At 32.0% G+C, this 12,315-nt stretch overlaps 1 protein-coding gene across 1 annotated transcript; it reads left to right on the top strand.

Annotated features, from left to right (window-relative positions):
• Positions 1 to 5,299: 5,299 nt before the first annotated feature.
• CDC2 (cell division control 2) lies at positions 5,300 to 9,699 on the top strand. The gene is made up of 9 exons (XM_011011446.1): positions 5,300 to 5,464; positions 5,667 to 5,718; positions 5,831 to 6,015; positions 6,576 to 6,696; positions 6,908 to 7,081; positions 7,667 to 7,830; positions 9,049 to 9,136; positions 9,221 to 9,274; positions 9,378 to 9,699. Exons 2-9 carry the CDS (start codon positions 5,710 to 5,712, stop codon positions 9,465 to 9,467), a joined length of 885 nt encoding a protein of 294 aa, XP_011009748.1. The 5' UTR covers positions 5,300 to 5,464; positions 5,667 to 5,709; the 3' UTR covers positions 9,468 to 9,699.
• Positions 9,700 to 12,315: the final 2,616 nt, after the last annotated feature.

A 12,315-nucleotide genomic window follows, 5' to 3' on the forward strand; every position in this document is an offset into this window, starting at 1 on the left:
TGTTTATTTTTTTCAAAGATTTGACACAATGTTTTCAACAGATTTTAATTGACCACTCTTTTTCAATTCTAGTGCCTCGACTTTTCTAGCTAAAGATGCAAACTTGGCTTGAAGGTCATGATCTTCCCTAAGGTTGTATATACCTCCACTAGATGTATGAGGTTGAGTTTTACTTGGTGCCTCATAAGTACCCATGGTGTCCCAATTTTGAGCATTTTCAGCTAACAAGTCTAAGTACTCCATTGCTTCATCAAGGTCTTTATCTTCAAAAGTTCCATTGCACATCAATTCAACCATTTGCCTATCTCTAGGTGTTAACCCTTCATAAAAATGTGAAAACAATCTCCATGTTTCAAAACCATGATGAGGGCAAGTATTAAGCAAGTCCGATACCTATCCCAATATTGGTAAAATGTTTCTCCTAGTTTTTGAGTAAAAGTGATGATTTGTCTTTTGAAAGAGTTTGTTCTATGAGATGGAAAAAACTTCTTCAAAAACTGTTGTTGCATTTCATCCCAAGCACGAATGGATCCTGGTCTTAAATTTTGTAGCCATGTTTTAGCTTTATCTTTTAATGAAAAAGGAAAAAGCTTTAATCTGATGATGTTCATGCTACAATTTGAATCATTATATATGTTACAAACCTCCTCAAATTCCCTTAAATGCAAGTATGGATTTTTCAATTCTAAGCCATGAAAAGAAGGTAAAAGTTGAATAATGCCTGGCTTAAAATTAAAATGAGATGCATCGGGAGGAAAAACTATGCATGATGGTGCACTTGTTCTTATGGGATGTGATTGTGCATCAAAAGTGTCATTAAGTCTCTTATTTTACATATGTATTTATTGTTTTTATTTGGTTGTTTTTATAATAATTGATGTGTTTTTTAGTAATGAAGTTTGTTTTAATGTTTCGATAGGTTTTTGGACCTTAAATTAATTAATTCGGAAAATTCAACGTCGGAATTCAGAACAAAGAATTGAAGAGACATTTAGTTGAAGATGGAAGCAAATCTTGGTTCAAATAAGTGCTCCAAATTTGTCCCAGAAATCAATTCTATTCCAATTCTAGAAAAGAATATCATATGATTTATTTCAAGCCCAAACTTGCCTTATGTTGTGTGCAAACTTCAACCATTAAACACTCAAGGTTTCAATGTCAATTGCTTGACCGCTAATAAGTACATTTGTATACTTATTTGATGCTCAAATTCAGCCCAAAAATCAGCCCCAAATCAGCCCTAAATCAACCCCAAATCAACCCAAACACAATCCATGATCTTACATGTCCACACAACAAATAACAATTGATTTATTTTGGGCAATCCATTGATCCAAGAAGGCAAGCACATGGATGGAAAGCTGGAGGGGATATTTTAACATTATTTTGGGTCAAAAAGAAGAAGGAGACACCTCATAAATGAGGAAGAAAAACGTGCACCAAAGTAGTTGTAAAGCTGTCTTGATTTGATTTTTCAGAACACCTTTCGGTGTTTTGCCCATAACTTTTGACTCAGGTGTCCAAATGAGCTGTTCTTTAATGATCTGGAAAGGTGACAGAATTGCCTATAAATATGTCTCTAATAGACTTCTCCAAAAAAAGCTTCTAAGAGGGTCGAATTGCTGTCCAAAGTTAGAGTCAGATTTGTGTCCGAATTTTTTCTGAAATTGTATTGTGTTCTTCTTTATAGATTTCGGTTCTTTAGTTTGTAAAACTTATTTTTTCAGTTGGATATAAAACATGTTAGTATCAAACATTAAAGTCCATATTGAGTTTACACTATACTTATTCTTACACCATTAGGGTAGCCTTTTCACGTTGACATAATAAACTTAACTAGACATAATGAAAGAAAGAAAAATAAATAAAGAAAATAAGAATATTCTTACACCATTAGTGTAACCTTTTCACCTTGACATAACTAACTTAGCTAGACATAATGAAAGAAAGCAAAATAGATAAACAAAATAAGAACATAAAAGTTAACTAAGTAAAGGAAAGGAAATGAAAGGCATAAACTTAATATTAATGAAAGCAAAGCATAAACATTATAAAAAATACAAAGAGAGAAAGGAAGAGCATGATCTTGATCTGGAAACTAAGATGCCTAAATGCATGGCAAATGCCTCCTTTTATAGGCCAAAATTGGGAACTATTGATTTGATGACTAATTGATGAGTGGGTGGCCAACTCTTGATTTGGTGACAATCCTTATCTTCTCTTATCTACCCAAAACATCATTCATAACGTCAAAATTGGAGCCACTTAAAAACATGAAAGTTGTAAGCAATTGTCTCAGCTTTCTTGTGTAAAACATTCAGCTCATTTGGACTTCTAAAACTCCAGATATGGCCAAAATACTGAACAGTGCTCGGGCTGGAGGACAACTTCGGGCTTCTTTGTTGCAATAATTTGGACTTGAAAATGACCTTTTTAGATCTTAGGCTCCATATGAAAGTTGTAGGCCTATGTCTTACCTTTCCATCCATATAAATTGGACCTAAATCTGAGATATATAGCTCTAGATATGACCCAATTACCGAACAGTGTTCCGGTTTGGATTGCACCGACATCTCTTCTCTAAGTTTGACCATCTCTTTATCCATGCAATTTAAGTTCTTCAAGTCATCAATCAATCCTTTCATTTATGTGATAGACCTGCATTAAAAATAGACATTTACCACAAATTATAGGTATCTTATATTATTAGATACATTATTATAAAACATATTTTAGTTAAGGAGTTATTGATACTTCAAGTGCAAAATGATGATCTAAAACCATGATAAAAATACACTTTTAAGTACTAATCAATATATATATATGACACGACTAGAAGATTGATGTCTTCTCTCAAATGCAGGAGAGTTAAAGTAATAAATAACTCGGCAAGACCAGGGTCAAACCACATAGAGGTTAATTGTATAAATTATAGATAACAATAATACAACAATAATAACAACAGTCACAATAATTACAATAGTAATAAAAATAGTAATAGTAGTAATAAAAAAGAAGAAGAAGTAGTAGTAGTAGTAGTAGTAGTAGTAGTAGTAGTAGTAATAGTGATAGAAGAAGAAAAAAAAGAAGTTGATGAGAACTTTGAGATGGAAGATTAACGTAAGGATTAAACAATGATAACAACAAATGTCAAGGTTAGAGGATCCACTAATGGTATGTTAAACAAGTATAGTATAAACTCTTATTATGCAATTGGAAACCACACACAAAGGAAGCTTCAATCAGATTATAAATTGTTAACATGATTACATTTCTTTCATAGCTCAGGTGTCGGTTATACCATACAATATGGGCAATGAAAGTACCAAGCATTTGATGTACCAAGTGTTGTACAACATAAATCTAGATTAGTTATTTGACAAGCAAAGTATTAAAGAGTGAACAAGATAATAAATACAAAACATGTTGTATCAAATATTAAAGTTCATGTTAAGTTTACACTATACTTATTCTTACACCATTATTGTAACCTTTTTCACTTTGACATAATAAACTTAACTAAACATAATGAAAGAAAGAAAAATAAATAAACAAGATAAGAACATAAATAAGATAAAAGTTAACTAAGCAAAGGAAATGAATTGAAAGGCATAAACTTGATATTAATGAAAATAAAACTTAAACATTACAAAAATACAAAAAGAGAAAGCAAAAGCATGATCTTGATCAGGAGACCAAGATGCCTAAAAGCATGGCAAATGCCTCCTTTTATAGGCCAAAATTGAGAACTATTGATTTGATGACTAATTGATGAGTAGGTGACCAACTCTTGACTTTGTAACAATCTTTATCTTCTTTTATCTGCCCAAAACGTCATTGATAATGTCAAAATTGGAACCACTTGAAAACATGAAAATTGTAGTAAATTGTAGTAAATTGTCTCAGCTTTCTTCTATAAAAACTTTAGGTCATTTAGACTTCTACAACTCTAGATATGGGCCAAACACTAAACAGTGTTCGGGCTGGAGGACAAATTCGGACTTCTTTGTTGTTGCTACAATTTGAACTTAAAAATGGTCTTTTTAAGTTCTAGGCTTCTATAAAAGTTATAGGCTTATGTCTTACCTTTCCATCCATATAAAGTAGAGTCTTACCTTTCCATCCATATAAATTGGACCTAAATCTGAGATATATAGCTCTAGATATGACCCAATTACCGAACAGTGTTCTGGTTTGGATTGCACTGACATCTCTTTTCTAAGTTTGGCCATCTCTTTGTCCTTTCAATTTTAGTTCTTAAATTCATCAATCAATCCTTTCATTTATGTGATAGGCTTGCATTTAAAATGAACATTTACCACAAATTAAAGGTATCTTATATTATTAGATATATTATTATAAAACATGCTTTACTTAAAAAGTTATTGATACTTCAAGTACAAAATAATGATATAAAACTTTGATAAAAAATACACTTTTAAGTACTAATATATATATATATATATATATGTGTGTGTGTGTGTGTGTGTGTGTATTAGAAAATTCCAAAAAAAATCATGAATCCTTTTGAATTTGTTTATAGGTCCTTTACTTTTGTTTTTAGATATGTTTCTATATAATTGATTTGTGGTTTTTTATTGTGAAATGCAAATCTGGTATACAATATATTTTTTTCTTTTTTTTTAAATAAAAAATTTGAATTCTGGTATACAATATTTGTTTTTCTTTTTTTTAAATAAAAAATTTGAATACATTGATTTAAATTTATTTTACTAGTTTATTCACTAATAACAGAGTCAGGAATACTATTTTTTTTTGTTACATAATATTTAACAACACTAGAGTTGAAAATATCTGCAATTTATTGATTTCGAAGTTATGAATATTACGAGCAGACCATCATAGTTTAATTCAATAAACTCTTAACAATTAAAAAAAAAACAGCAATGCAACCTACTTTAACTAAGATGCTTAAAATGTGATAATATATTTTCTTTTGCGTAACTAGTACTGAATTATAAAATTTTTATTAATTAGTTAGGATTTTTAGATATCATAATACTAATATTAAATCAGACTTTTTTTTTTATAAATAATAAAATATTAAAAATTTATTTTTTTATGTAAATTTTATTTTTAAAAGTCATTATGATATTGGATGAGGTAATTTTAACACTTTTAATATTCTGATAATTTATTTTCGTTTTTTTTAATTGTATAATTGAGTTATGGTTTTTTTTTAGAACATGCAAAGAATGCCCGGGCATTATTTTTTATGTTAAAAAAAAAATGAATCGAGGAAACGCTAACCACTTATCTAGTAATAAATTGAATTAAAAAGAGAGAAATTAAAGGAAAAAAGGGAGAGAGAAAGCATCTGTGGCTGCTTTCTGAGAGAGGGAAAAAAAAAAAAAAAGAGTAAAGAGCAAAGCAACAAAGTTGCAGGGTGAGTGATTGTGTATCTGTGCTTCCTTTTCTTTCTTTCTTCTTGGTAAGAGAAGAGGTAAGTAAGATCGATCTCCCAATTATTTATCAATTTAATCTAGCAACAGCAAAAGCTAGGGTTTCTTTCTTTCTTTGCTTTCCCAATCTTCTGTTATGATTGTAATAATCACTGTAATAGATTTTGCTTCTGCTACTACATACTGCTGCTACATTCGCTTCCATGATATTGCTACTAACTCTTTTCTGTTTGTTTGTTGCAGAGAGAGAGGCGGTGTTTGATTTGACCAACTCATACGCATTCCCATGGATCAGGTAGTCATCTTAAACAATTTGTGTTGTGTTCTGTACATTCCTCTTGTAATCATCACTAATTTTGCGTTTGATTGTTTTACTGGCTATCACTTAATTAATTTGTTTTTTTTAGTATGAGAAAGTGGAAAAAATTGGTGAAGGAACCTACGGAGTGGTCTACAAAGCTCGTGATCGTCTCACCAATAAAACCATTGCTTTGAAGAAGATCCGTTTGGAGCAGGAAGACGAGGGCGTACCCAGCACTGCTATCCGAGAAATTTCTCTCTTGAAAGAGATGCAGCATGGTAACATTGTCAGGTCATTTCCATTCCCTTTTCACTTTTCACTTTTCACTACCTTAACGTATGCCAAACTATACAGGAAACTCCCACCTGAGGTGAGAGAGCCTTCGGAGGTAACCTGGAAAGCATGCTTATGGACTAGGCCTCCAAACATATTTCTAAAGGCCTTTCACAAGATTTTGTTGAAAACATGGAGTTGTATATCATGGAAACAAGCAAAAGGGGGTGGAGAGTTTTCCTTGTCATCTTTCTTAGATGATTATAGTGGGAGTTTAGATTTCTAGCATAGAAGGAAATCTTTTGCAAGTTTAAATGATGCTGCACAGTCTGTCTATTCATTGTTTATACACATGACCGCCTTACTAAGTTGTGATAGTTTCTTCTGCTGAATTGATAAAAGTTATCACCACTTTTGTAGTGTCAAATCATCGTAGTTTGTGGTTCTGCTACTCTTTTTCCCTATAACTTTCATTCTCCCTTGTCGTTATCCATCCTCAACTGTCTAAATCTTTTGTTTTTCTTTCCTTCTTTTGATTTCTCATGTAACAAATTATCTGATTTTTATGCCGGTGACAGACTGCAGGATGTGGTGCACAGTGAGAAGCGCCTTTACTTGGTTTTTGAGTATCTAGACTTGGATTTGAAGAAGCACATGGATTCTTCTCCTGAATTTGCTAATGATCCACGCCTAGTTAAAGTGAGTCGGATCTTTCCCCCTAGAAGCTCATGTGTTCTTCCTTTTAGAATACCTCATTCTGTAATCATTTGGTTATGTGTTTGTGTTCCTTCTCTGCAGGTCTCTATTAACATGATTAACCTTTTCTGTCTCAAGTTGAATGAATGATTGGTGATAATTGTGATCATCATACTCATGATTAAATACATATGGAATATTTTTCTATTTGCAGACATTTCTTTATCAAATTCTCCGTGGCATTGCTTACTGCCATTCTCATAGAGTTCTGCATCGAGATTTGAAACCTCAGAATTTGCTTATTGATCGCCGTACCAACGCGCTGAAGCTTGCAGATTTTGGACTGGCTAGAGCATTTGGTATACCTGTTAGGACATTTACACATGAGGTATCAGTATGCCTTGGGTTTTATTTAATTTAATGTACCTGTATTCTAATAAACATTTGATTAGAATGTCTTAAATCTGAATTATTACAATATTTAGTTTATTTACTGTCAAAAGAAGCATTTGTTTCTGCAAAAAACATGCTGCATGTACATTTTTTAATTTGCTAGTGACAAGAGAAACGACCCCAGACCAGACACAAAATGCATCCAATTCTAGTTGGCTCTCACAGACACAAACACGCACACACTCACACATGGCCCCAGTTTGGGTTTGGCATGCACTAATTATAGTGATGCAAGGTATGGGTCTTGTTTGGATTAACTTCTCTAAATTTAGAATTTGTGTTTGCTAAATCATTAGTGGTATGATATCTGAATTTAAATATCAACTTTTCTTCTGATAAACAAAAGTAGAAGCTTTGAAATATTAAATATCCAGTTTTGTTGGATGTTTTCTTTTCTTTGTTATTTTCCTGTGTTTGTAGGAAATAATATGACAATCATAATTGGTGTTTTATTTGGGCATATGAAATATTGGCAATTTTATCAGCCAACACTCTGTGGGTATCTGGTGTTTCTCTGTAGGTTGTTACCCTGTGGTATAGAGCCCCTGAAATTTTGCTTGGATCTCGCCATTACTCGACTCCAGTTGATGTGTGGTCAGTGGGATGTATATTTGCTGAGATGGTGAACCAGAAGCCATTGTTCCCAGGGGATTCAGAGATTGATGAGCTATTCAAAATTTTCAGGTGTTACATCTTCTCAACTGCTTTTGGCTTTCTTAAAATGTTTGTTAGATACATTGCATTTGTTTGGCAAGCAATACTACAGTTATTTTCTGCATCCCTTTTCAATTCTCTTCATCTAGTAAAGATTAAACTATAACACTATAAATTTATGGCATGTAAGAAGAAAGTGAAGATAACATTAACATTAAGATGGAGTAGTGAGGCTAGCCTTGTCTTTCTTAGTATGACATAATTTGCTCTAGGCCAACCTGTGAAGCAACTGATTTTAGCTTTTTACAGTGTCTTGGGTTGATTTAGAAGCCGAGGATTGCTTTGGAACAATCTTACATTAGGGGTTAAAGTGTTGCTTCAGAACTGGTGTTGATATAAAACACATGTGCATCTTGATTTGTGTTTTGTTGTTTATTCATAAGATACAATATTTGATGATTCTACTGTGGTAAGTTTGTTTTTTCTTTTTTCAAATCAACTTTGAGTTGTTTTGATTTGAGTCATGGTTTTAACAAAAGACAACTGTGAAAAAGCAGAACGCAAAAGAGCCCTTGAGCCAGTCAATCCAAATGAACCAAGCCCTACATGGGTTGCATTGGCTTTTGGTTCTAACGACTGGGTTTGGGTTCAAATTCTAGGAATCAACCTGACCTTGAATTGGTTGTGGTTTAAGACAATCCAAACCAAGCTGCCACAGAAAGTGTTTATAATGGCTAGTTTGGAATCGTAAGTTCCATATTTACTGTGCACCTTTAGTGCTGTCACATTTCCTTTGTTTGAACGAGTGGGCTAAGAGCCTTAATTTTTTTTTTCTTGAAATACATTTTGAGACATAATTATTGGCCTTGTTAACCAATACAAGTAGTCTCTTTGTTATACATTTATAACAAGACCTCGTGTCATTTACAATATGGGTTACCATAATCTCATGGATGGCCCTCCACTCTCTCCCTCTCCGCGTCTGGAACTTATTCTGTTTTGAAGTTAATTCATATGTAACAGCTTCCCTGGCCTTTGGCTGTGATTTACATCGTGTTTTTTCATTTGTGTGGACATTTATCTTGTTTGACGTAGGTACTGTAAATGTGGCAGAGCTGTTCAATTTGCGTGGGATGTTCATACATGCTGTTGTAAACAAATATGTTATGGAAGAAGTTACAGAAACACTGATTTTAAAGGCATTTAATTTATTAATGCCTATTCACTCATTGTTGTTTTCATGTGAAGAATCTTGGGTACTCCAAATGAGGACACGTGGCCTGGAGTTACTTCTTTGCCCGACTTCAAGAGTGCATTCCCTAAGTGGCCTTCTAAGGTGTCATTCCTTTTTCCTTGTGCCATTCAGTTCACCTAAGAGTTGTATTGTTTTGAAGTTTCTGATGCTTGGTTTAATTTGCAGGATTTGGCAACTGTAGTTCCAACTCTTGAAAAAGCTGGTGTGGATCTTCTCTCTGTAAGTGGATCTTCTCTCTGAAGTTTATGCAACCGAATCTCAATAATATTTGCCGTGTTTTTTGCCCTATTAATTGCTTATGTATGCATGTTTTACATATCAGAAAATGCTTTTCTTGGATCCCACTAAAAGAATTACCGCCAGGAGTGCTTTGGAGCATGAATACTTCAAGGATATTGGTTTTGTACCTTAAATGCCATTTCTCATCTTTTTTTTCAAGACATTTCTGTCTGTATCGATGTGCAGCACTCAATGGGCTCTGATTTCGTCCCAAACAAGCGTGGTTTCATTGCTTTCTTCTTGGCATTGAACTGATTAAAGTACCCTTTCTTTTTTTTGTTTGCAAGCTTGCTTGTAAGTTGTAACAGACTTCAGTCTTTGCGTTGCCTAGCATCATCTATTTGATTTCAGTTTGCTCTGCTGTGTGTTTTTGAGGTTTTGCTTCTGTACCTCAATGACTAAAGCCAACAAAAATAACCCCTGAATTTGAGCACGGGCATGCTGGGCATCCCGATTTCCCTCAATCTCCAAGCACTTTGCCTGTGTCAGATATATATTTTTTTTTTCCACCGAAGGCCAAGTGGATGTTGGGTTGTACAATGGGAGATGGCCCTTTTATATTGCATAATAATAATCAAATAAACTCTGTTTTACTGGAGTAGGCTATCGATATACAATTGGTAAGCTATGTTTGCTTGTAGCACAGCTGGTGGTATTTTGAGTATATACACTAATAGCAGATTAACGATGGTTTTAGTCATGACTCGGGGCGTGCACACATCCTGATGGGCCGGTCCTCTGGGCTGGGCTCTCACCAAAAAATGAGGCTTGTTCAACAAAGGAAAGCTTTAGCTGTACCTACTCAGTGTGAAGAACGGCAGAGCGTTCCCAACCTGCCGCGGGGATAGATCCAACACAATACTCCAAGTAAAATTTCGTATCACAATATATGCACGTGCGCGGTCAGCTAAGTTTTCTCCTACTTCTGTTGTCGTTAATATTTGTTGTTATTATAGACACTTATTTAATAAATGAGAAATCACTTTGTGCCCCAGCAAAAAGGGAATTCTGAGAATGAGCTGAATAATAGCTAGGTTAGAATAGAAAATCTTAACTAATAATTGGAAGCAAAACCAATCATTAACTAAAATGTTTTTCATTTGGAAAAGTATGTTAATAATATTTTTTTTTATTTTTAAGATTAACATATCAAAATAATATGAAAATATTAAAAATATATTAATTCAAAGTAGAAAAAATTTTAAATTTTTTCAGAAGCATTTTTTGAACACACCACCAAACGTCCTTTAAGCTAATTGTTCCACTTGTTATTTGAAAAACATTTAATTAATTATAATAATAAAAGACTTTATGATAGGAATAAGATTCTTAAAGTTTACCCAATAAATTAAATATATTTCCCCCAAATTCACAATCACTCTATCTTCTTGTGATGTCACTCATGCCTTTATAATATATATGTAATAATCGTGTTAGACACATCTAGAGTTTTTAGAATTTATATAAAGATTACTTAAAGATATATGATTTTTTTATTTTAAATAATTGTTTGAAGACTGGGTTGTTGTAAACTACAAAATTTTCAAGTGTCTGTCTTTAATGATAATTCACATAAACCACCAATAAAAAATCTCCTAAACTTTTTAGAAGAGAGGGATTGCTATGCCTTTGAGTACTAGCTCTTTAATTTTGTGTTTTTTAGGAGTTATGTACTGTATATAAAACAAGATGCATAATATTCTATTTATAAAGAAACCTAAAAACCTTATAAATAAAAAAATATTAATTTTTCCCTTAAATAATATCACATATATTATTCCAAGATAATTTTAGAAATTTATCCAATCATCTTAGTTTGATTTCTGACCAATTATTCTTATGTGTGACCTATTAGGTTATCCCTAATATAAATCACAATTCTAAATAAAATATAAATAAATAAATTATCAATTAATCAATTAATTAATTTATATTTAAATATCAAGTACAATGTCTAACAATATGTCATGATTACCTAAATATTAGGAAAGTCACAAATGGTTTGATTTAACATTTCAATAACCAATTTCTTAGTGTAATTATTATTCCTTCATTAACAATATTTTGAATTAGATATTATAGCTTGAAATGTGTCTCCTTTATAAAATCATATTTGTTCTTAACACCATAAGCAAGATTTAAAACTCTTTTCAAATCTCATTCTACCTTTCGTAAGAATTATCAATCAATACTATTTGAGAACCAATGACATATTTTTTCTAAATCATATAGGGTGATATATTCTTTTTTGATTACTCAAATATCTTATATAGTTTATGTTATATCTAATATCTGCACGTTTATTAATCTTGATTAGGACAACATGTAGAGGGATTAAAGCATATCACTTTCAATATAAAATAACTAAGTGATTTCAAGTATAAGGATCACTTATACAATTGTCACCTAATCCTTTCCATAGACATAGGGTATCTCTTCATATGAAATTCTTATATGGATCATTTCAAACATGTCATCTGAAAAACATTTATATATTAGTTCTAGGTATCCCTTATACCCAATCTTATGATAACAACTGTTTCCTTTCATAAAGGAAAGAACATGTGTACTCATCTCAACAACTTTAATTAATACACAGTCTTAATATAACATTAATCAGGAACATTTAGAAATAATATTGTAATGCAATAGAAATCCTATAATTATAACTATATAATTTTCTTTGCAAAATATTTTTATCCCAAGAACTATATCTTTACTCTAAATTTATTAATCAAATATTAGATTCATTAATAAAATATTTGATGAATATTAAATAAAATCTTTATTAAAAATTAATATATTTACATGAAAAAGTCTATATCACGTGTAACAAACTGACTGACTATAAGGCATATATACTAACTGACAAGACTAAAAGATTGATGTCTTCTTCCAAGTGTAGGAGTGTCGAAGTAATAAATAACCCAGCAAGACCAGAGTCGAATCATAGGGAGGTTAATTGTATAAATTATAAATGA

This window comes from Populus euphratica, unplaced genomic scaffold, assembly GCF_000495115.2.
Source record: "Populus euphratica unplaced genomic scaffold, PopEup_1.0 scaffold571.1, whole genome shotgun sequence".
Classification (NCBI taxonomy): domain Eukaryota; kingdom Viridiplantae; phylum Streptophyta; class Magnoliopsida; order Malpighiales; family Salicaceae; genus Populus; species Populus euphratica.

Coding starts and splice junctions, on each gene's coding strand:
- CDC2 (XM_011011446.1), top strand. Junction 7,831..9,048: donor GAGCTATTCAAAATTTTCAG/GTGTTACATCTT, acceptor TTTCATGTGAAG/AATCTTGGGTACTCCAAATG. Junction 9,275..9,377: donor CTGGTGTGGATCTTCTCTCT/GTAAGTGGATCT, acceptor TTTACATATCAG/AAAATGCTTTTCTTGGATCC.